We start from the raw sequence: 23,531 nt of genomic DNA, 5'->3' as shown, positions 1-23,531 counted from the left end.
TAAAATAATTTTCTTTTTAAATCTATATTTATTTTTGTAGGAAAGATTTCATTTTTTTTTTTGAACATTTTGCTAAAGAGATATTAACAAAGTTTTCTATTTTTAGAACTTAAATCTTATGTTAAACTTTTTCTAATTCATATTTTTTTTAAATTGTTAAATTTATAGGAATCAAAATTTAATTTTTCTACTGGCTTCTTTTTTTATCAATTTGGTGTAAAATTATTGTAATTTAACATCATTTTAATTATACACATTTTATAGAAAGTAAAACTTTTTTTTTAAATATAATAATATTAATTTCTGTATATGTAAAAACTTTTAAAAAAAGTTTACTTATTAAAGTTTTTAATCTACAGATAAAAAATTATGATAAAATTTACTTTTTTAAGTAACAAATATTATGCTTGATTCATCTACTATTTAATACTGTTTATTTTTTTATATAAAAAAATATTTTTAATATATGTTAGCGTTTATAAAAATTTAACAAACCAATTTATAATATTTATAAAGTTTAGATTATAAAGTTTGACTTGATAGTTTTTTTGATGCGTGTAATTTTAAATCACAACAATACTTTATAAAAAAAAGTTTTTAAATTGAAAGAAATGTCAAGTAACTATGTTTTTACTAAGCAATTATCTAATTATTTTCAAAAATAAAATTATATTTTTTATAAATTAAAAATTTTCTTAAATTTTTTAATTAAATTTATTTGATTCACAAAGAATATTAAAAAATAGTAAACTTATATTTAATATAATTAATACATTATTATATTTTAAAAAAAAAATTTTTTCATTTCCTAATTGTTAAATATCTCTATGTATGATATTTAGAATAGAAAAATCTTTTATAAAACTATTAATTGAGAAAGAAAAAAAATATGGTTTAAAGTAAAAGAGATTATTTTAAAGAAGATTCTATGACGTATTAAATTTTACTATGACGATATTTTTCTACTTTTAGTCTTTTATTTATTTTTAAAATTAATTATAGTGTAATATTAAAATTTTTTTTTACTTTAAAATTCTAATATCTTTTTTTTTCTTAATTAAATAAACTAAATTTCATTTTTTTTATAATAAATATTATTTTATTTCATTTAAAATATTTTTATACTATATCATTTCTCAACTAATGCAATATCTATTTTATATACAATATGATAAAATAGATATGAATTAAAATAACTACTATTATTATAAGCATATATACAACTTTACTAATTTTAATTTTTATAATATAAGATTTCATTTAATGAACTTTTTTTATAAAGTTTGAGCAAATATATTTGTAGTACATTTAAGTAAATAAACTTTTAAATATTTACTACCGTAATTATTACTATAATAGAAAAAAAATTATTTTGCTCAGACATTTTAAATATTTATTTATTGTATAAATTTTGATATTATTAATATATTTGAATTAAAATGTTTTTTTTTCAATAATTTATTTTGTCTTTTTTTGAAAAATAAAATTAATATATAAGTTTTCTTTAATGGTTTCATTGATTATTATTCAATGGTATATTTAGGAAATGAATAAAAATGTTTTACTTGTGATAAGACTACAAATTATTAATATATATACATATATATATATATATATATATATTTTCAATTCTTAAAATAAATACCTATTTATAAATATACAATATTTTAAATATTATTTTTACAACAAATTTCACAAATTATTTTCTCCAATATTTTATTTGGGGATAAAAATATTTAACAATATGTTTATTAACGTCATTTTCTTATCAATATAAATATAAAATTAACACCTTAAAATGTTATATTTTCTATAATAATATTCTATATTAATATTATGTTTTCATTTATAGTAGATTGGCTTTTATGCAAGTACTTTCTAATATTCTAATATTTATACTTTGATATACTAAATACATTATTTTTTTTTCTGTGCATCATATTATTTTTTTGTTATATGGGGTGTTCTGTTAGTATACCGTGTGACTGTAAAATTATTACATCAAAATTTAGAAAAAAAAATGTAAATACAAAAAAAAGTGGTATAAATAATGGTGGTGTTGAAGAATCAGAAAATGATAGTATAAATAATGATAAATTGGATGAATGTTTAGCAACACCACCAGAAGTAAAAATTGAAATAGGTAATGGTATTAGAAAAGATGCTACTGAACATCAAAGTATAATTGTTATTTTTGGTTAGTTATAAATAATAATAAAATTTATATTTTATAAATAGGTGGACCAGGTAGTTTAAAAGGTCTAATAACACAAGAATTAGGAACTGAATTTGAATTTACTACTATAAATGTTGAAGATATTATTTTTAATTATTTACCAAATAAAGTTGCAAATACAGTTAATTCAATTGTTGAAATTCAACAATTATTAAAACGTGATAAAGGAATAATTACGTTAGATTGGGTTTTTAGTATGATATCAACAAAATTAGCCACTTCAACATCTCAAAGATTTTTAATTGATATTGTTCCTGAACTTTCAATAATTTTAAAAACAGATGCATATAAAAATGCAGATGTTGAAGCAACATTAAAAAATTTTGAAAGAAGGCATTCTATAATGTTTGTTTTAAATATTGAAATAGAAAATGAACATATATTATTAGATGGTAAAAAAACACAAAAAAAAAGTGATGGAATTGATAATAAAGACTTATCACCAGAATTAAGTGCATTTTTGAAAGGAGTTGATGAGGCAGATAAAGGTTTATTAGAAAAAAGAATAGATGCATTTCATAAAAATTCAAAACCATTTGTTGAATATTTTCGTAAGACTAAACGTGTTATTGATATTGATATCAAAATTCCTTATAATCCAAATGTTGTACCAAAAGTTAAACAAATTATTTCTGATTTTGGTTTAGCTAATGATACTGATCAATCAGGAAAAATTGTTTTATTTATGAGAGGTATGTTATGAAATTTTTAAAATTTAAATAAAATGGTATTTTTTTTATAGATGAAAATCAATTTATGAATATTGACGTAGATTATTATAAATTAAAAAAAATACGACTTTCAGAAGTCTGTCCAGATAAAAATGGAACACTAGTAATTTTATTATTTTTAATATATAAACTTATATTTTTTTATAGAGTGCCCAAATTAGAAGTGTTAAAAGATACATTTTAAATTCAGGATTAGTTAATGAAAATTATCTTGTTATTCTAGATAACATGAATAATACCGATTATGCCGTATGTTTTAATTATAAATATTTTTTATGATAATTAATTTTTAGTTAACTAAACGTGTTAATTTTTTTGAACAAAAAACAACATATTTGGATTATTTTATTCAAAATAGAAAAAGTGGATCAAGACCAAAAAGAAGAAATAAATTACCATTAAGATGTTTATCAAGTCCAAATGGTGAAATATGTTTATTTCCATTAAATTTTTCACAAAAAATATGTAAAAAAATAACACTAATATTTAGTGAAAAATTAAGTAAAGCTGAGGATAATGAAATAATTGGTAGTGGTGAATCAAGTCCTAGTGTTTATGATTCATCATCAACAAATTTAAACAAACCTAGAAAAGATAAAAATTTAAATACAAATAATACAATTAATGGGTCACAATTTTTACGTGTACCAATACATCAAGGAATCTATTCTGCTAATGGAAGGCAAAGAAGGAGAATATCAAACACCATTAGTATGAGTTTAGATAAACAGGATGAACATTAATAATTATAGTCATTTTGAATTTCCTTTTATTACTAATGTTTTTTTTTTTAATATATATTTATATAAAAATATATAACAAATTACAATATATTTATAAAGATAAATGATTGACGTAAATAATTACTAAAACTAGGATGGAGTTTGCTATGTTAACATTTTTAATTTAAAAATTTTAGAAAAATATTTATTATATATAACTACGTGATGACAAGATAAACATACTTATATAATAATGTTGCGAAGTATAAGACATTCTTGTCAGTCTTTAGACATCTTTATGATTAGTAATTTAAAATATAAATAAATATGATTAGTATTGTGTACTTCCTTATATAATATAGAAGTATCTAATGCTAATTAATGCATTTTTATACCAAAATATATAAAAAAAATATTTTAAAAAAAAATTTCACAATAATATTTAATTTTTTTCTTCTATCATAACATATCCTTCATCTTTACTAGATGCATTTTTTTCATCTTCAGTATCTTTTTCATCTTTTGTTATATCTTCGCCATCTGAAATTTCATCATCACTATCTTTAGCTTTCTTTTTATTTTTATTTTTATAATTAGAACCACGATATTCATATGTATATAATGGTACAAATGATTCAAAGAAACCACAATCTTCCGTCAAATTTGGTAATATCCATAAATGATGTTTTCCAAGTGTAAGTACAAAAATAATAACGAACAAAATTGAACGTGCAGCAGCAACAGTCATAAGTAATACAATAAATCCAACAGCAGCCATAGCAATATAATATACTACAGTACGAAGCCATTCAGGCCATAATGGTAAAAGACAAAGTGCAACAGTTCCTACTAATAATCCAATTCCAATTAATTGTTTAAAAAGTGGTGTTGGATTGTATGTCCAAACATAAGTTTCTTTACCATCGATAAATGATTGATGTTGGTGGACAGTTAATTTAACCTTCTTTTTATCTTTTTTCTTATTTTCTTCATCAACTTTATTTTCATCATTTTGATCTTTTGTTTTTTTAGTTTTATCTTTTTTTCTTAAAACAGTCTTAACAACTTTAAAAAATAAACCTCTTTCCATTAATGTTTGTATATAAGCAGCAGCTTCTTCTCTATCATTAAACATTGGTGTTTTAGATTTGCTCCCATACTTGTCTGATTCATAAAGTGTTGTGACAGCCTTTTCACCAGTAAAATATTCAACTTCATTTTGATTGAAAATTGTCTTCTTACAAGGTGTATTAAATCTAATAAATTTTGCTATAGCTTCTTCCTCTTTTGTCATATTAATATTTGCCACTGGTTCATCATCATGTGAATGCCCATGTTTCTAAAAAAAAAAATCATACATATATAATATATATTATTTTTATAAACTTACATTACCACAACAAGCTTTTCCCATTTTTTAAATTAATTATAAAATCCGCTAAAATAAAAATATTAAATTGTTTTTATTAAAAAAAAATATATATTTATATAATAACAATACAATTATGTCGCGTGTAAATGTTAAATGTTGTTGATGTATAAACGTGTTCAATATATCAGAAAAGCGTGCTGAGATTAACAATTTTTATATTTACTAAATTTCATAATATTATATTCTTTTTTTTTTTAAAAATTTTTTATAATTTAGAAAATAATATTTAAATATATTATAATATTAAATAAAAATAATTCAATAAAAAAAATTTATTGATTTAAATATATATATAAAATTTAACATAATATTAAAATTTTCCATTTAAAAATAATTTATACTAAAAATTTATGATATTAAATAATTAAAATGTAAATTGCCTAAGGTAATTTTATCGCAATATAATAAATGTCTAGTAATTATAAATGGTTGTCAATTAAAAAATAAAAATTTTAAAATTTTTGTTTTTAATATAAAATAAGAAAATAATTATGTAACACGTATATATAAATGTAAAGTATATATTTTTATTTTATATAAATTGAATAAAAAATAGTCATAATATTAAATAATAAAATACTAGCACGTTTTTGTTGTTTATTTAGTAAAAATTAAAGTAAATATTATTTTAAATATAATTGCATTATGAATAAACTATAAATATAAAAGTAGTTAAAAAAAAAGAAACAAATTTTAATCACTAAATTATTAATTTTTACATAGTAAAGTAATTATATATAACACTATAATATACTGACCGATTTCTATTAAAAGCTACAGCAGCAGATTTATTTGTTTTTGTTAAATCATTTATATGTAAAACAAGATTTGAATTCTTAGTTATCCAAAATAATTTTTCAGGTACAGTTCCAACTGCGCAATCAACCCATATTGGTATTAACCATCTATTTTTAGGGTTACCATATTTTGGTGTTTGTGAAAGTGTAAATAATTTATTTTCTTCATCAAAATCTATAAATACTAATGGATAACTTCCTTGGTATAACCAACTTTTAAAAAATGGTAATGCCATTGGCATATGCATATGAGTTACATGTTTAAGAATATTAAAAAAATCTTGACTGTCAACTGACGTTAATGCATATTTTTTAATAAATTTTCTTAATAATTTTTTCATTAAATGTGGGCCAATGACATCTTCTAGCATCATTAATACAGCTGGACCTTTAACATATACATGATGTGGTATTTTTTCAGCCCATTTTTTATCAATTAATGGTTCTTCAGAATTATCTATTTCAACTCTAAATTCATAAGGTCTTTTCATTGATATAAAACTTGTTAATGATTCTGCTATCCAAATATCATTCCACCATTTCTAAAAAAAAAATTAATTATTAAGAAAATTAAATTATTTTAACATACAATTGTAACTAAATTTCCAAAAAATTGATGTGCCATTTCATGTGTTAATGTTTTTGTAAATGTTACCATACTTCTAGTATTATTTTTTTTTGGCCATAATCTTTCAGATACTTGTAATAAACCAAAATTTTCCATACCATTTAATTGACAAGGTACAATAAGAAAATGTTCTTTTGCTTTAGTATCAATATTTAAATATTTATCAATTAAATTTTTATATTTTTTTATTTCATAACAAACATCTTCTGCAACATCATGCCAATTTGGATCTTTTGATCTATTAAATTTCCATATACATATATCTTTTTCTTTTTGAATTTTATTTTCACAACAATAATTATCAAATTTTCCAATTGAAACTGTAAATAAATATGTTGGTATAGGTGGAGTTGATTTAAATGTCCATATTGTTAAATTATTTGAAAACATAAATGGACTACCTTCTGTATTAGATAAAGCAATATATGATGCTTTAGCAAATTCTCCACTTAACCATAATTGAAGTCTAAAGACACTTTTCCATCTTGGTTCATCAAAAGAAGGAAAAACTTGTCTGGCATATGTCATTTCAAGAAGTGAATTAACCCAATTTCCATTTACCTATAATGTGTTTTAATTTTAAATAATAATATACAATTTTCTTACATTATCCTCAATTTTCATAAAACCTCTTAGATGTTCTGAATATTTTGTTCTATACCATATTGTTAATTTATATAATTTATTTTTCCTATATTTATTACTTTTTGGATATTTGAGAATAACTGTTTGCGTATTATAATTAAATACCGGATCATCCAAAACAATAGATTTATTTTTATTGTTTTCATGAATTGTTACATGTTTAAAAAGAATAAAATTACTATCAGAATGTAATTCTAAATATGTACTTGTTTTTTGACATAAAATATCAATAACAACCTTAATAATTTTAATATAAATAATAATAATAATAATAACATACCTGTCCTGTTATTTCATTTGAATGACTGTCTAAACTTAATTTAATATCATATTTTAATGGATGAAAATGATCATTTAACTTATAATAAACATCATATACTTTTGTATTTGCTACCAGAAGTTGAAAAATTGAAAAAATTAATAAAAATATAAGGTATATAGTAGAAAAGTTAAAAAATTTTTTATGAACAAAAGTTAACATTTGTTTAGATAATACCATTTAAAATTTTGTTACATCAATAGAATTATAATACTTTTATTAACGAGATCGTTTTTCAACATAGATTATTAATAAAATAACTAATATTAAAAAAAAATTCTTTTATTTTAAAAAATATACTTTTTTTTCTTTTAAAAACAAAGTTTTATTAAGAAATAAATGTATTTTATCTTAAAATTAAAATATTATATATTTAAAAAAAATGAATATTAGTAAAATATTATATATATATAAGTTAAGTATAATAAAGTTATATAAAATTCACACTTAGGCATTTATAAATATTTTAAAGAATAAAATCAATTAGCTGAAAATAATGAATGAACATTATTATTTTAAGATATTTAAAAATTTTTTCATCTAAAAATGTTTTATAAAATACTATTTATATTATAATTGTTTTATGATATGTAATATTAATAAAAAGAAGATTATATTTTCATAGGTAACGTTTAGCACCAGATAATAGTTATCAATCATTTTTCATTTTCTTCTTTATCAATTAAGATTATATTTAGATGTATTTATGAGTACCTTAATTATTGTAGACTGTTATCAAGAATTGAAACTGTATAAAAAGTTAAAATTATGTTACTGTTTGATTATTAGATATATAAAAACTGATACATAATTATATCTTTGTTTGTATAATAAAATTGTGTCATACAAAAATTTTGACTATTTTATAAACAATTAATATCAAAATATTATAAATATATTGTATAATATTTCTTATAAATTATCTCATATAATATTATATAATAATAAATAACTATACAATTAAAATATTTTTATTAAAAGAAATTAACTTATTTATTTGTAACTTTAATAACATCAAATGAAAATGGAGGAGCTTTAATAATTCCTGCCCATTTACCTTTAAGTAATGGCATTGAACTATTTTTTGGAACTTTTATTATATATCTAGATAATATATTAGTTAAAAATAAAAACATTTGCATCATAGCCATATTTTCACCAATACATTTACGTGAACCAGCACTAAATATTAACATTCTATCAATAGCTTCTTTTTTAAATGTTTTTTCATCTTCCATTAAAAATCTTTCAGGTAAAAAGTTATCACTATCACAAAATATTGGATCATATTTCAATATATTATATTGTTGTGCAAATATTATTGTATTTCCTGGTATAAATTTTCCTCCAATTGTTACATTATTTTCTGTTCTATGAGTTACATTATGTGGTATTATATTTGAAAATCTTAAAATTTCATATACAGCAGCAAGACAATATGGAAGTCTATTTTTATCATCATAATTTATATCAATATCATATCCAATAACTTCATGAATTTCTTTTCTTATTTTTTCTTGTTTATCTGGAAATGATCCTAAAATATTCATTGACCAATTTAATGCTGTTGCTGTTGTTTCCATACCAGCAACCCAAACATCATGAATTACATAAGGCATTTCAGCTTCATTTACATATTCATCACTAGAATCAGTTTTTTCCATATATGCATGTACAAAATTTGTTGGTTCTTTTCCTTTTATCCATGTTGATTTAGATTCAATTATAACATTACGAATATGAGCAAAAGCAACATCTAATTGATCTCTTCCAACATTATTAATTTTTTTTAATATTTTAATTATCCATGGATAATCATTAAAAAAATGATAAAATAAAGTAATATTTGATCTACCTAATTGAAATAATTTTTCAAGTGGTTCCATTATAAATTTAAGTTCTTGATTATCATCAAGTGATCTTCGTATACCAAATAATAATTCAGTCATAACATTAGCAAAACATGCCCTAAATATCCAAGTAAATTCAAGTGGTCCTTCTTTTCTTTTATCTTCAACATAATTTAATGTTTCAAAAACATATTCCATAATTTTGGATTCCATTATACTTCTCCCAATACCAAAATTACGAAATATTTGAAGACAAACTTTTCTTTGTTCTTTCCAATATGGACCATCAGCAAATACAATTCCTCTACCAGTTTCAGGGTGAACAAATGATTCAGGATATCTTTTTGCTCTTCCACTAAATGTCATTGAATTTTTAACAAGTGCTTCTTTAAATGAATCATAATCACATAAAACAACAACTGGATATGGAAGATAAATTGTAAATATTGGACCAAATTGTTTTCTATAATCTTCAAATTTATCTGGCATTTTTTCAAATGGAATCTTTAATTTTTTTAAAATTTATTTAAACAATGTTTAAAGGTAAATATTTTACCTGAAAAAGATTTCCTACAAACGGTAATGGAAATGGTCCTTTTGGATACTTTGTAACTTTAATATAAAATTTTACAATCCATATTAAGATAAGTATACAAATAGTTGTTATTAAATATATTGAAGTAGTTAATTTCAATGGAAAAAGAAATTGTATAAAATAATCCAAAATAAAAAGCATTATTTCTTCAAAATAAAATAAATGAACTTTTTTTGAAGAAAAAAATCTATTTTATAATAAAATTTTTATTTTTAAAAAACTTTTAGAAAATGATAATAAATTTGCTTAATAAGTCTCTATAAAAATTATATTATGATAGAATTATACATTTTTAATATAATGTTTTACAATAGCAATTTTAAAAAATTAACTTAAATTATCATATCAATTTCTATGTATTGTATTTTTATTCTTTCATAGTTTATTTAATTTATTGCCATTGTAAATTATATAACATATATTAATAATAATGTTTATTTTATGTAATTCTAAAAAAGTGTAGTTTGTTGTTTAATCATACAAATTTTATTTAAATTAAAAAAATATTCATAATCAATATATATAAATTAGTTTTTTTTTAATTAATAACTTTCTTAAAATTACATCTATTATTTTTTTAATATTTTTATATGCTTGTAATTTAATATAATTAAATATAAAAAAAGTTTATTTCAAAAAAAAAAATTTATTTGAAAAAACATCCATTTATCATGGTAATGTGAATTAATTTTATATGACTAATGTAAATGATTATTGTTAAAAAATTGTATGCCAGCAACACAAAGATTCATCCGGGTTCAATACTATTTTGATGAAACACAATATATATGATAGTAAAATAGAAATGATAAGATATCTTTATTTTAAATAATAAAGAAAAAAATAAAAATCTTCACATTGTAGGCTGGTATTGACAAATGATATTAATCAAAAATAGTAATTTGATATTATATTAAAATAAATACATTTCCATATAATTGTTGAAACCAAATTAGTATATATAGGATGATTGTTTGCGAATTTTTGACATAAAACATGAAGTTAAAAGAAGCACCATCCGCATTGATTACAAAAAAATAGTTAATTTGATAGATCGAGATCATTCTGTATGGGGATGAAGCTTAATTTAAATTATATGTTTTTTTTTATTCAACCACAATTAAAAATTTATAGATCGCAAAGCGGTCCAACATTATTTGAATTAGATGATGAAGATGATACAGGATTTGGTGTTGTACTCATACTAGCATAATTACCTTCTGAATTTGAACCAGCTAAACGTCTCTCATCATTTGAAGAAGATTGATTATTCTAAAAATAAAAATATAATATAATAATTATTAAATAAAAATTTAAACAAACATACTGAACGTGATGGATTAGAATGTTGTGTGTATTGTTGATATTGTGGATGAAAATTATGTATTGCATCTTGCATAATATCTTTTGGATTCATTGTTTCTTTAAGAGAACTTGAAATTGATTGTAATGTAACAGGACGTCCTTCATTATTTGATGTTACAGAATGAACATCAGCATAAGCACTAACACCAAAAGCAAATCTTAAAGCAACAGCAGCAAAAAACATTTCAACACAAATAAGAAAATTTTGATATTGTGCTGCTACAGTACCAGTTGAAATAACTTCTTCGCCATGTGAATTATATATAGGAGCAATTGCAGATGTTAAACCAAGAATAGCTAATAAAAATCCTTGCCAAAATGACAAAAATATAACTGATTTAACTGTTAAAAATTTTAAAACAGGGCTATATGGTGAAAGAAGATCTCTTGTAGCTGTATAAAAAAGAAATAGTCCATATAAAGCTAATGATACAGAAAAATTATAAACAAGTGTTGTATAAAAATATCCTTCATTCATACTCCAATTACCATCATGATATTTACCACATATAGCTAATAATAATGTTATAAAAGCCATTACAGGTTTAATTAAACAAAATTGAAGTGTTGCTTTTTTACAAAAACGTAAAAATTCAATTGTATATTGTTTACCAGCTAAACAACATGTAAATGTCCAATAATTAGTTGGTCTAATTGGTTTTCCTCTTATTTCAGCCATTATGTTACTTTCACCACCAAGATATTCATAACATAAACTTAAAAAACTATATATTACAAATGCTTCATAACAATCACGAATAGAATTGAAATAAACATAAACATCATTTGAAAAAAATAATAGTGAAAGCCATGAATCAAATGAATATATAGGTACAATAAAAAGAATTCTTACGATCCATCTTTGTTCAGAAGGACATGAATACCAACGAAGATGTTGATATATATGATGTGATGTTATTAATAATGCAGCCCATGTAAAAAACCCAGCAATTCCTTTAGCAGCTCCAGAACGAATAAAAATGTCTCCGGAATCGATTAATAAAGATGCAGCGTCAGTAGTAGTATTCATTGTAATTTTATTCAATAAAATATTTTATTTATATATGTGTAAATTATATATTTTACTTTTTATTTAATTGATATTTAATGTCTAACTTAGTTCATTACTGAACCTATAAAATAAAAAAAAAAAACTAATTTACAATTAAAATAACTATTATTTAAAAAATCAATATTAGGTGTTAAACAACGAAAACAATTGACTCTATTTTATTTAGTTCAAATTTATATATAAAAGTTACGCGTGTCAAAAATAATACATTTTAGATAAAAATATATTTTGTTAAATAATAAAAATATATATTATATTTAACTTCTTGTTTATTAAGGGAAAATAAAAATATTAATTAAAAAAAAATATAAACATTAATCTTTTTCTTTATTTAATGATGTCAAGAAGATAAAAGAAATTTATATCTAATATGAATATAAGATTTTAACTATAAAATTTAAAATAGAATAACATTAATTGATGTCTTTATTTTATTATAGAAATTTTATTTAATGAACATTTTTAAATCGAAATGAATAAATTTTTGTTTAAATATAATCGTTACAAAATTTATTTTTTTTTTATACAAATATTTAATTATATTATCTATCTTTAATAATAATAATAATCAATAAACATTTAAATTAAAAATTGTCAATATTTTTAATAAAAATAAAAGAAAATGTTGATAAAATTTTGAATAGAAAAAAGTATAATTAAAAAAAATTGTATTTATTTTAAAAAGAAAAAGCATGTGATAATGCATATGTAAATAATTTACTTATTTTTATAAAATATATTTTATCTTATTACATGTGATATATTTAAGTTATATATATGTATATATAAAATAAAAAATAATATAAACTTTATAAAGTTATTATAAATAAATGTATTTGATATGGTTTTAATAAAAAAATTAAAAGTTAATTTTAATCAAAAAAAAAAATTACATTTATATATTTTTAATTTCTACATCTAGTGGCTGTTGTTATATAAATAAAATGCCTAAATAACAAAATTGTTCATTTTCATGGATGGAGAAATTGACTTTATATGACTAGCTATCTACATAAGTATGATAAGAATAATAATATAACTAAAAATGCTATAGTAAAGATATTGTAATTGAGTAAAAAAGTCAATAAAAAAAAGATGAGTTGTGATTAATTAAATATAATATTATAACTATTAACTAAAAAATTTATTTTTTTTTTTTTTTAAAAATTTGAAATAAAAATTTTTTATTATTTATATCAAAATAAAATTTCTATAAAATGACAAGAATATAATTTTTTTTTATAATTATAATATAAAAGATAGGATATATTAAATAAATAAATGAAAGAAAGAAAGAAATATACATATATATATGACATCCTATAATACTTATAAGAATGTATGAAATATAATTTAAAATAAATTAATAAATGATACATTGTATGATAAAGTCTTTCATCATATATTGGTATTCGTTGCCATGTTTTTATATAAAATAAAAATTTTTTATTTTGTCATACAAGTTTAAATAATAAATGTTATAGTTATTGGTCAAATATGATAGAAACTTAAAAGCAACATTCCAACATTAATGTTATTTATAATTTTAATTTAACATTCTATATAATGAATCATCAAGATAAAACAGAATGTATAATAAAAGTTTTACATACAAACTTATTAAAGATAGAAAAAAGAATAAAGATAAGTAATGGAAAAATAAAATAAATGAAAAATAGTATATATTGTAGAATGTTTCTTAAATATAAAAAATAATTCATCTTACTTGTCAATTATTCACTCATGTAAATCAATATATATGAAAGAAAATTTAAAATAATAACTATATAATATTAAATAGTATATTAACAATTCAAATACATTTTCATCAATATTTTGGACTTGTGATAGTTTTAAAATACACATATATTTTTATACATATTATATTAATAATACATTATATTTAAAAGTTACCATTTTAAAATGGTATTAAAATAAAATATAATGAAAAAAAAAAATAACTGTTAGTATATGCAATAAAGTTAAAGATCAATTTGAGATAATATTTTAGAAGAATGAGTAATCAATATCACAGCATATATATTTTAATGTAAACGGGACTAGTTAATAGTAGTAGATGCGATTGAAAAATTTTCGTTATATATTTGGATGTCACAAATTAGTCTTTATCGATATATTGTAATCGAATTGTTGTAATGATGAAAATCTTAAAAATAATAAATCTAGTTTTTCTATATTTTTATTAAATAGATAACCAATATTTAAAATAGCCAAAGGATATATATTTATAATATATATTTAATCTGTTATTTATTTAATTTTATATAAAAATAGATTATATATATAATAGAAAGTTATTTTAAACAATAATATAATTTATCTATATAAAAATAAATAAATGAATGAATGAAACAAACAAATATATGTTTTTAATATAAAAACGAGAATTAATTAAATTAATAATTTATTTTATTAACTAAATTTTTAAAGTAGGTAGACAATAAGATGTTAAATTAATACCAGTATCCGTAAGTATATTATATACATAATGTTGATATATCTTTAACAAGATAAAATTACGTCCGTTCTTGTCATTTTATAACAATTATTTTAAAAAGAAATTAAATTTTTTAACACACCAGTATTAGTGGAAGGAACTTGAAAAAAAATTGTCATTTAAAATTTGTTTACTTTTGTGACTTATATTTTAATTTCTATTTATGAATGGTAAAAACCGTTTGATAGATACTTTGCAATTATTCTTACTTTCTCCAGACTCTGGTGTTTGTAATAATGCTAGTTGTGCTGGTGTTAAAAAACAAATTGATGATGCTACAGCTATTCCCGATGTACCGTGTGGGGTGTAATTTGTTGAACCTGTTGGTAGTCGTACAACACAACTAAATATTCCTGTTCTGTAATTAGCACTAGGTTCAATTGATATAGGAGTTGTTGTCTTAAAAATAATTAATTAATAATAAAAAAGTTTAATAAAAAAAAACTTACATTTTTTGTTCCATTAATTTCTAATTTAACAGAAGCAAATGGTCTTGATGACATTTGTTCAATTTCATCATATCTTCTTTGATTTTCCCTCCAATCTTGAAATCTTAATTTTATCATCCATAATAAACCAGCTACAACAAGAAGTACAATAAAACATGCAGCAAAAATAACAAAAAATAAAACCCAATTAATTGGTGGTGATTGAGCAAAAGAAATTTGTATTTTAATAGGTGTTTTAAAATTATCAACTTTGACAAGAAATGTTGTATTGGCATCTGTACCAAAAGCAAATCCTGGTTCTGCGGCACTATATGTTCTCCTAATTCCTTTATTATCACATTTATTTTTTAACATAAGTTGTTTTGTCTTAACTTCACCATCACTTTCAGTTGATGTTAAATTTAATGAAACTTCTGCTCCTGATAATCCATCACAAACAACTGTAAATTGAACATCTGTATCTTTTTTATATGGTACACTAAAGAAATTTATTTGTGTAACATATTTATCTTTTGATTCCTCATTATCTAGTTTAAAAGTAAAAATAAAATCTACTGCTAAATCATAATAACAGGGTTTATTATTTTTTGGATCACCATAATATTTAGGTTCACAACGATCACAACGGTCACCTGTAACACCTTTTGTTGTACAATAACAACTACCTGTTTTATGATTACATTTATCAGCTTGCCCATTACATTCACACTGTTGACATGAACCACCATTACGAGCATCACCAAAATAACCAGGAGCACATCTTTCACAATGATCACCTGTCGTTTGATTACTACATTCACCACAATTTCCTTGTAAAATTGTTGACAATGTTGAATGTTTTTTAGATACTGTTGGATTTGTTATACATTTACTATGACCATTACATTGACATTGTGGTCCACCAATATAATACCAATTTTCTGTTTTACATTCACTTGAATTTTGTGGACCTGATAAATTACCTGGTATACATTGTCCAAGACCAGTACCAGATCCATTATCACACCAACCACAATGTGGTCCTGATAATTGACATTCTTCAGGTGATTTTTGAACTTTACAATCAAATGTATCTGATTGACATACTTGAAAATTAACTGCTGTTACCCAACCTTTACATTGTCCATATGGAAAACTTATCATATATGTATCTGTATCAACACAACGTTGTGTCATTGGACACCACATACATTGAGAATTTAAACAACTACTACATGATGTTCTCATTGCACATGGAATTGGACATGTTTGATTTGATGGTGTTAAAGCTAAACTTGGTAATGAATTTATAAGATGACTTACACTCATTGCTCTAGAATTATGTGAATGTGTTGAACGAGAGAAGTCTGATGATAATGCTAATCTATCAATTTGTCTTTGACGTTGTTTTTTTAATATAATTTCTTCTTCTTGATGAGTAAGACATGTTTGGGTTGTTTCAATCATCATCCATGAACAATGTGATAATTGTTTACATGAATAACAACTTTTTGCAAGTCCACAATATCGAATATCTAATGAATCTACATCATTACATTTTACTTCATCATCAATATCACGTTTCATTATATTAAAACAATTTTCACCTTTTTTTAAACATTTTTTACTACTACTACACCATGAGCAATCTTTTCTATGATTACAATATTTACAATTTTTGTACAAAGAACATTTATTAAATGATTCATTTCTTAAACAATTATCCAAACGTCGATCATCACCTTCAAATTTGATTACATCCATAAAATTTTTACTATATGTTACATCATTACGTTTTTTTTTACATTTTCCTTTTTCAAATATACATTTTATACCACTTTTTATATTTGTACATTCATTAATATCTTTTATTTTTTCACATACTGGTGGTGTAAATTTTAATATTTGTGGTAACATTTGCCCATTAAAACCACCAATAATATACATTTCATTTTCATGTTTAACAGCAACATGTCCATACATTTCTGTATTTAATATATTTTCTCTATCTAATGTTATTGATAATGGAAACCATTCATTACATCTAACATCATATGAAAAAATTTTTTTAGATAAACATTGTGATTCTTTTTTTAAACTACTTTCATTATGTGCATTACCACCAACAATAATTAATGTATCATGTAAAAGTACAGAAGAATGTTTATATATTGGTCCTTGTGAATGATCTAATTCTATCCAACTATTATCTGATGGATCATATTCTAATAATTGATTACTTATTAAATATGAATATGAATCGTCAATTGGAGCATTATAACCACCATAAACAAGAATAATATTTTTTTTATCAGGAGAATTAATTAAAACTGATGAATGACCATATCTTCCTTCAATATTTGGATCAACTTCACTTCTTCTCCATTTTCCTTTTGTAAATGAATATATTTGTGTTTGATGGATAAATTCTTCATATGGATTATATCCAAAAAATATATACATTTCATCACCAATTATATGTGCTGTATGACCAGCAACAGCTAATGGTAATGATGAATATGAATCATTATGTGCATTTAATAATATAAATTCTTTTGTTATAAGATCAAAACTCCATAATTCATTTGTTATTAATTTTTTGTTTAAAACACCACCAAAAATATATAATTTATTTTTATATACAACCATACTATGATCATATCTATTTTCAGGAATTTTACCATCAATATTTGGTACAGAAAATTCATTTTTTTTAATATTATAAACTACAATATCTTGATTAGTAACACCTGATAGATATGTACCACCATATATCCATATATTGTCATCAACTGTCACAGCCGTATGTGATGCTCTACCCTCAAAATAACCTTTATAATTTAATTTATCAATTACTAAATCTGTTATCTCATTTTGACAATATTCTCCATGATATTTTTTACCACAATCACATTTACCATTTTTACATATACCTTCATTTAAACAGGGTCCTCTACTACCATTCATATCAATATCACAATATGGTATTTCACAGTAATCACCATGAAATCCTTTATCACAGATACAATGACTTTTAACACATTTTCCATGATATGAACAATTATTAAGACAAGAATCATAGTCATATGTTATATTAAAACCAGCCATATTAAAAGCAACATCACTTGTAAAATATATTAAAGCTGATCCAGATGGTGCTACATAATCAACTGTTGATAAAGATCCTGATAATGCTGCTAATTGTTTACCATAAACACCATCCCCATCATAAATATAAACATAATCCCAGGAACATTCTGTATCAAAATTTTCAATATGTAAACGTAATGGTGGAACAGGCATTGATTTATTTATTTTAGGATAATTAATTATCCATGTACATTTCATTGATGAATGATAATTATTAGGACCATCAAATATAAAACCTTTTTGATTATTAGATATGCTAAAAATAATTATTAATAATTATAATATATTTTTATATTACCTTATTCTACCATGACAATAATCACATTGCGCTCCAGACCATCCATGAGGGCAAACACAACTACCATTAATACAAGTACCATTATTAAAACATGGTTTATCACATTGTTTTTGAGTAACAAAATTATTATTTTTTTGTATTTGAAAACTACATTCTACTTTTGTATAACCAATAACTAATAAAAGAAATATAATAGAAAAATAATAATTTCTTCTTTTAAAATAAATATTAAAAATATGATTTTTTTTTTTAATTAATACCATAACCATATTAAGTAATTTCTTTGTTTTATCATTTTTAAAAATATCAAATTTTTTTTCTTTCCATATATTATTATGAGTAGTAAAATTTTTTTCTTTTAATATTTTTGAACAAATATCAAAAGACATAATACAAAACAAAACCAAAATAATATTTTTATGGATATATACTTTTTGATGCACTAATGGCTGGGATCATTTCAAATAATAAGTAGAAATAGAAAATATTATTTGATATTTGTATGATTGATAATAAAGAAAATTGATTTCTGTAAATATATATAATAATATATACGATTTGTAATAATAATAAAATTGTACTACACGATTTATAAATAGGAAAAATGAAATGTAAAATGATAAAAATGATAAGTACAAATAAATAATATATCTTATTAAATAATATAATCGAAAAAGTAGTAAAAAAAAAAACTTTTTTAAAAAATGTTTAATTTATTAAATATTAACATTTTTAAATAATTTAACAATAAATGATAAAAAAAAAATTTAACATAAATTTTTTTTTAAGAATATGTTAAAAATATATATTTGATATAATAAACTATTAAAATTAAAGGAAAAAATATTTCTGTAATTTGATATATTGCAAAAAAAAATAATGGTAAAGAATATTAAAATGGTAAATAAAATGAAAATTATACAATAAAAGATGAATTTGTTATGTAAAAAATATAATTGATAGTATAATAAAAACATTCACATTCTACATCTTATATTGTTTATAAAATAGAACAAGAACCTTGAAATAGTTTTAACGATGGGACAAATTATTCATAGAAATATAAATTAATAAAACATTTTGTCAATTATTTTAATATTATTTACATTTTTTTTTTGAATTGTTAAAAAAGTAAAAAAAGATTATTAAAATTATTTAAAAAAAATTTTTTAATTATTAGTTTTATTTTTTTATATATATATTTGAAATTGTTATAACCTATAATTTTTTAAAATAATTTCTATAACAGATGTCAAATTATAAAATTGAATATGTAATAAAATATCCTTTTAAATATCAAATAAATGCAAGAAAATTATTTATAAAATAAAAGGTCAATTATATTTAGATGGTACCAATTTAAGACAACAATTTTAAATACTTGGTTACAGTAATATTAAAAACTCTAATAAATACTATTAAATAAAGTATTTTTTTTTTGTAATATTTAAAAAACAAATTGTTAGGTTGTAAAATTTACTATTAATTTTTATACAAAAAAAATGATAAAATTAAACGTAAAATATTTTATATTTGATGTAAACTGTTTCTATGTGTTATAATTAAAAGAAAAAAAAATATCGTATAACAATATCCAAATTTCAATTAATTTGATCATATAAATGTTTTTAAAAGTGCCTAATAATTTTTTTGTCAATACAAAAAAACAATTTTTGATTATGGTAATTATAATCATAAGAAATAAAAAAATAGTATTATTGTAAAATGAAAAAGAATAAATTAATTATCTGTAAATATACATATATATATCGTTATTAAAAATATATGAGTAATATAAAGTAATAAAATTTTTTTTTATAAAATTGGACACATTTATATAGTTTACTTAAAATTTTATTTAAATAATAATTTTAATCATAATTATATTTTATATGGTATAAACAAACTTATTAAATTTAAAAAAAAAAAAACAATTAAATACAAAGTATTGATAGCCCGTTAAAAGCTAGTTACATTTTTATTATACATATTAAAAGACAAGTTTTAAATTATATTCATCAGGTATCTATCTTTATATAATTTCTTAAAATAAATTTTAAAATTTTTTTTTACATAACAAAATAAACTTTAAATAATTGATTGAAAAATTAGAAATTAATTAAATTTTAAAAAATGTTAATAGGCTGAAATAATTTATTTTAGTATGTAAAAATTTTTTATATTAATTAAAAAATGTAGAAAATAAAAAAAAAAATTTGTAAGTGAAAAATTTAGTTCATGAAAAAAAAATGATGTATTTAAACATAACAAAAAAAAATATAATTGAAAATAATGGTTTTTTTGTGTGATAATTAAATTCTTTTTTTAAATTACTTAAAATTTTAACTATAAAAAGATATCTATTGATATTTTATCATATAAAAACTATAATTGCTTAAAATAATATTTCTACAAAAGTGTATAAATCTGTGACCTGTTTTGGAATATAGAAAATAGATAGAATTTGTTAAAATAGATTTAAAGAAATATTTATCTTTATAAAATCAAAACAAATTAATAATTATTCTTTGATTTTTATTTATCCTTACTTTAAAGTTAATTAATTTAATATCAATATAACAAATAAATATATTACAATTAAATTAAAAAAAAAAGTATGAAAAAATATTTAATAAATTTTAGATGGAAAAAAATTTATCTGATTGTAATAAGAAGTATTTATAAATTTCATTAAAATTTACAATCACTGTATACAACATTAATAGTTGTAGAAGTATTGTGAGGTGACACGTTTAGAATTGAATGGGTGATGTTGACCATCATTTCGGCGATATATCTATATGTAGTGAGATGAATTATAAATTACAGCATCTAAATTTATTATTATAAAGAAGAAATATAAAGAGAATAATGCAAATATTATAAACGGTACATTTTTATTTAAGGGAGTTATTTAAGCTTAATTCAAAAAAAAAAATATTTCTTTAAAATATATCTATTTAATTTTTTTATTGAAGTGATAAAATTTCTAAGGATAAAGACAAGTTATTTATTTATATTAAGAAGAATACACCATAAAATGAAACTTGATTATGATATAATCAAGGTTAAATTTTTATAAGAAATGATTTACATTACTTTTAATGATACATTAATATATTTTTATATTATTCTAAAAATTTAATTTTTTATTAACATAATATATTACTTATTTTTTCAATAAATGATTATTGTTAATGAACCATTAATTTGATTTTTTTTAAGTAAAAGTTTTTTCTTAATAAATAAAATATGTCAAAAAAATTGAATTAGAAATTTAAATAACATATAATATTATGTTAAAGTAAATATTAATAAAGTAAAAAAAAATAACATTTATAAGTAATTAGAAAAAGAATTATTTAATATATTACATAAATATTTGAATAAAAGAAAAAAAAAGTTGGATATACTTTTTATTAAAATCAAGAACAGAAATAAATTACAACACACTACATATCTTGATAAAGATAGAATATATAAAAATGTATAAAAATTTTTTATACTTCGTTGTAAATGAATCACTTCAATGTATAAGATGAAATAAAAAGGTAGATTTATACATTTAATATATAATACAATATATTACATATTATCTTCTCAAAAATGGGCTGAACTAAAAAAAAAATAATTTTATATAATATTAAAAATAATTTCATGTTAGTTAAAATTGATTTTAACGATATTAATTTTTATGAAAATTTATTTTAAAAATATTAAATACATTTAACAATACATATTGGTAAAAAAAAAAGATTTTTTTTTTGAATTTTATATAAAACATAAAGACATAATTGTATTTAAAAATTGTATTATATGTCTTAGGAATTAAAATTTGCAATTTTTGAAGATTATCTTTTTTAAAGATATGAATATTTATTTCTAAGACATTGTAAAAAAAAAGTATCTACTTTACTTTCAATGTCTATAATCAACGTGATTAAAAATATTAATTCCGGTATAATTTTATAGTTTTTATCTTAGCCTTCTTGGTACTAGTAAAAAAATGTTGCTTAAATTTCTAAGTAACATGTTGTGTCAAAGTAAATATTAAGAGAACGATAAAATAAAAAAATTAAGGTAAAGTTAATCGTCTTTAACTACTTTACCTGACTATTGACCATTAAATTATCATAAGGAAACTTAATATTTGTTCATATACTCATAAAAGAATTTTTTAACTATATATTTGTTAATATATAAAAAAAAATGATTTTTTTCCATAATATCACATAAAATAGTTGTATAAAGAGAAAATAAAAGAGTCTAAATTTGTTAAAGTATTAGACATATGACAAATTTAGTTTTAAGTAGATAAATAATAAATTAGTTTTTTTTCATACATCATAGAATTGTTATTAATTGATACTTTTATAAATATATCAATTAATTTAAAGAAGAAAAATAATATTTATATTTTAAAGAAAAAAAATAAAGATTGTTAAATGAAACATAAAAGTATATTTATAATGTTATTTTTTAAAAATATTATAAATATAATATATACATTTTATAGTATAATTTTTTTAAACTATTCTATAAATTATATATAAGATTATTCTATAATATTAAACTTAAAAAAAAAAAGTTATACTTATAAAAATGCTAAAGAAATATGTTTTAAGAATACAATTATAGAATGTTGATGAAAGCATCATATTGTATTAGTTTACTTTTGTGGACAGGTATAAACTGCGCAATTGCCTAAAAGGTTATTCACAATTTGCCATCTTTTGTATTTGAAG

At 20.3% G+C, this 23,531-nt stretch overlaps 6 protein-coding genes across 6 annotated transcripts; 1 reads left to right on the top strand and 5 right to left on the bottom strand.

The window, feature by feature from the left end:
* Window positions 1-1,956: 1,956 nt before the first annotated feature.
* SRAE_X000187900 (Adenylate kinase/UMP-CMP kinase family and P-loop containing nucleoside triphosphate hydrolase domain-containing protein) lies at window positions 1,957-3,710 on the top strand (the record flags this gene model as incomplete). The annotated part of the gene is made up of 5 exons (XM_024653940.1): window positions 1,957-2,197; window positions 2,239-2,928; window positions 2,979-3,070; window positions 3,115-3,216; window positions 3,261-3,710. 5 exons carry the CDS (start codon window positions 1,957-1,959, stop codon window positions 3,708-3,710), a joined length of 1,575 nt encoding a protein of 524 aa, XP_024499349.1.
* A 421-nt stretch (window positions 3,711-4,131) lies between these two features.
* On the bottom strand, window positions 4,132-5,103 carry SRAE_X000187800 (Translocation protein SEC62; the record flags this gene model as incomplete). Its single annotated transcript, XM_024653929.1, has 2 exons — window positions 4,132-5,028; window positions 5,080-5,103. The coding sequence occupies 2 exons, from the start codon at window positions 5,101-5,103 to the stop codon at window positions 4,132-4,134; spliced, it is 921 nt and encodes a 306-aa protein (XP_024499348.1).
* A 733-nt stretch (window positions 5,104-5,836) lies between these two features.
* SRAE_X000187700 (Peptidase M1, membrane alanine aminopeptidase,N-terminal domain-containing protein) lies at window positions 5,837-7,690 on the bottom strand (the record flags this gene model as incomplete). Its single annotated transcript, XM_024653918.1, has 4 exons — window positions 5,837-6,460; window positions 6,508-7,107; window positions 7,153-7,428; window positions 7,472-7,690. The coding sequence occupies 4 exons, from the start codon at window positions 7,688-7,690 to the stop codon at window positions 5,837-5,839; spliced, it is 1,719 nt and encodes a 572-aa protein (XP_024499347.1).
* Window positions 7,691-8,499: 809 nt separating this feature from the next.
* On the bottom strand, window positions 8,500-9,849 carry SRAE_X000187600 (Cytochrome P450 18a1; the record flags this gene model as incomplete). Its single annotated transcript, XM_024653906.1, has 1 exon — window positions 8,500-9,849. One exon carries the CDS (start codon window positions 9,847-9,849, stop codon window positions 8,500-8,502), a length of 1,350 nt encoding a protein of 449 aa, XP_024499346.1.
* Window positions 9,850-11,083: 1,234 nt separating this feature from the next.
* Window positions 11,084-12,350, bottom strand: SRAE_X000187500 (Organic solute transporter subunit alpha/Transmembrane protein 184 family-containing protein; the record flags this gene model as incomplete). Its single annotated transcript, XM_024653895.1, has 2 exons — window positions 11,084-11,227; window positions 11,283-12,350. The coding sequence occupies 2 exons, from the start codon at window positions 12,348-12,350 to the stop codon at window positions 11,084-11,086; spliced, it is 1,212 nt and encodes a 403-aa protein (XP_024499345.1).
* An 86-nt stretch (window positions 12,351-12,436) lies between these two features.
* On the bottom strand, window positions 12,437-19,055 carry SRAE_X000187400 (Attractin; the record flags this gene model as incomplete). The annotated part of the gene is made up of 4 exons (XM_024653884.1): window positions 12,437-12,453; window positions 15,120-15,309; window positions 15,360-18,744; window positions 18,787-19,055. The coding sequence occupies 4 exons, from the start codon at window positions 19,053-19,055 to the stop codon at window positions 12,437-12,439; spliced, it is 3,861 nt and encodes a 1,286-aa protein (XP_024499344.1).
* Between the last annotated feature and the right edge of the window lie 4,476 nt (window positions 19,056-23,531).

The sequence above is a fragment of the Strongyloides ratti genome, scaffold srae_chrx_scaffold0000003, assembly GCF_001040885.1.
Source record: "Strongyloides ratti genome assembly S_ratti_ED321, scaffold srae_chrx_scaffold0000003".
NCBI lineage: Eukaryota > Metazoa > Nematoda > Chromadorea > Rhabditida > Strongyloididae > Strongyloides > Strongyloides ratti.
This window is presented reverse-complemented; position numbering and strand designations above follow the sequence as displayed.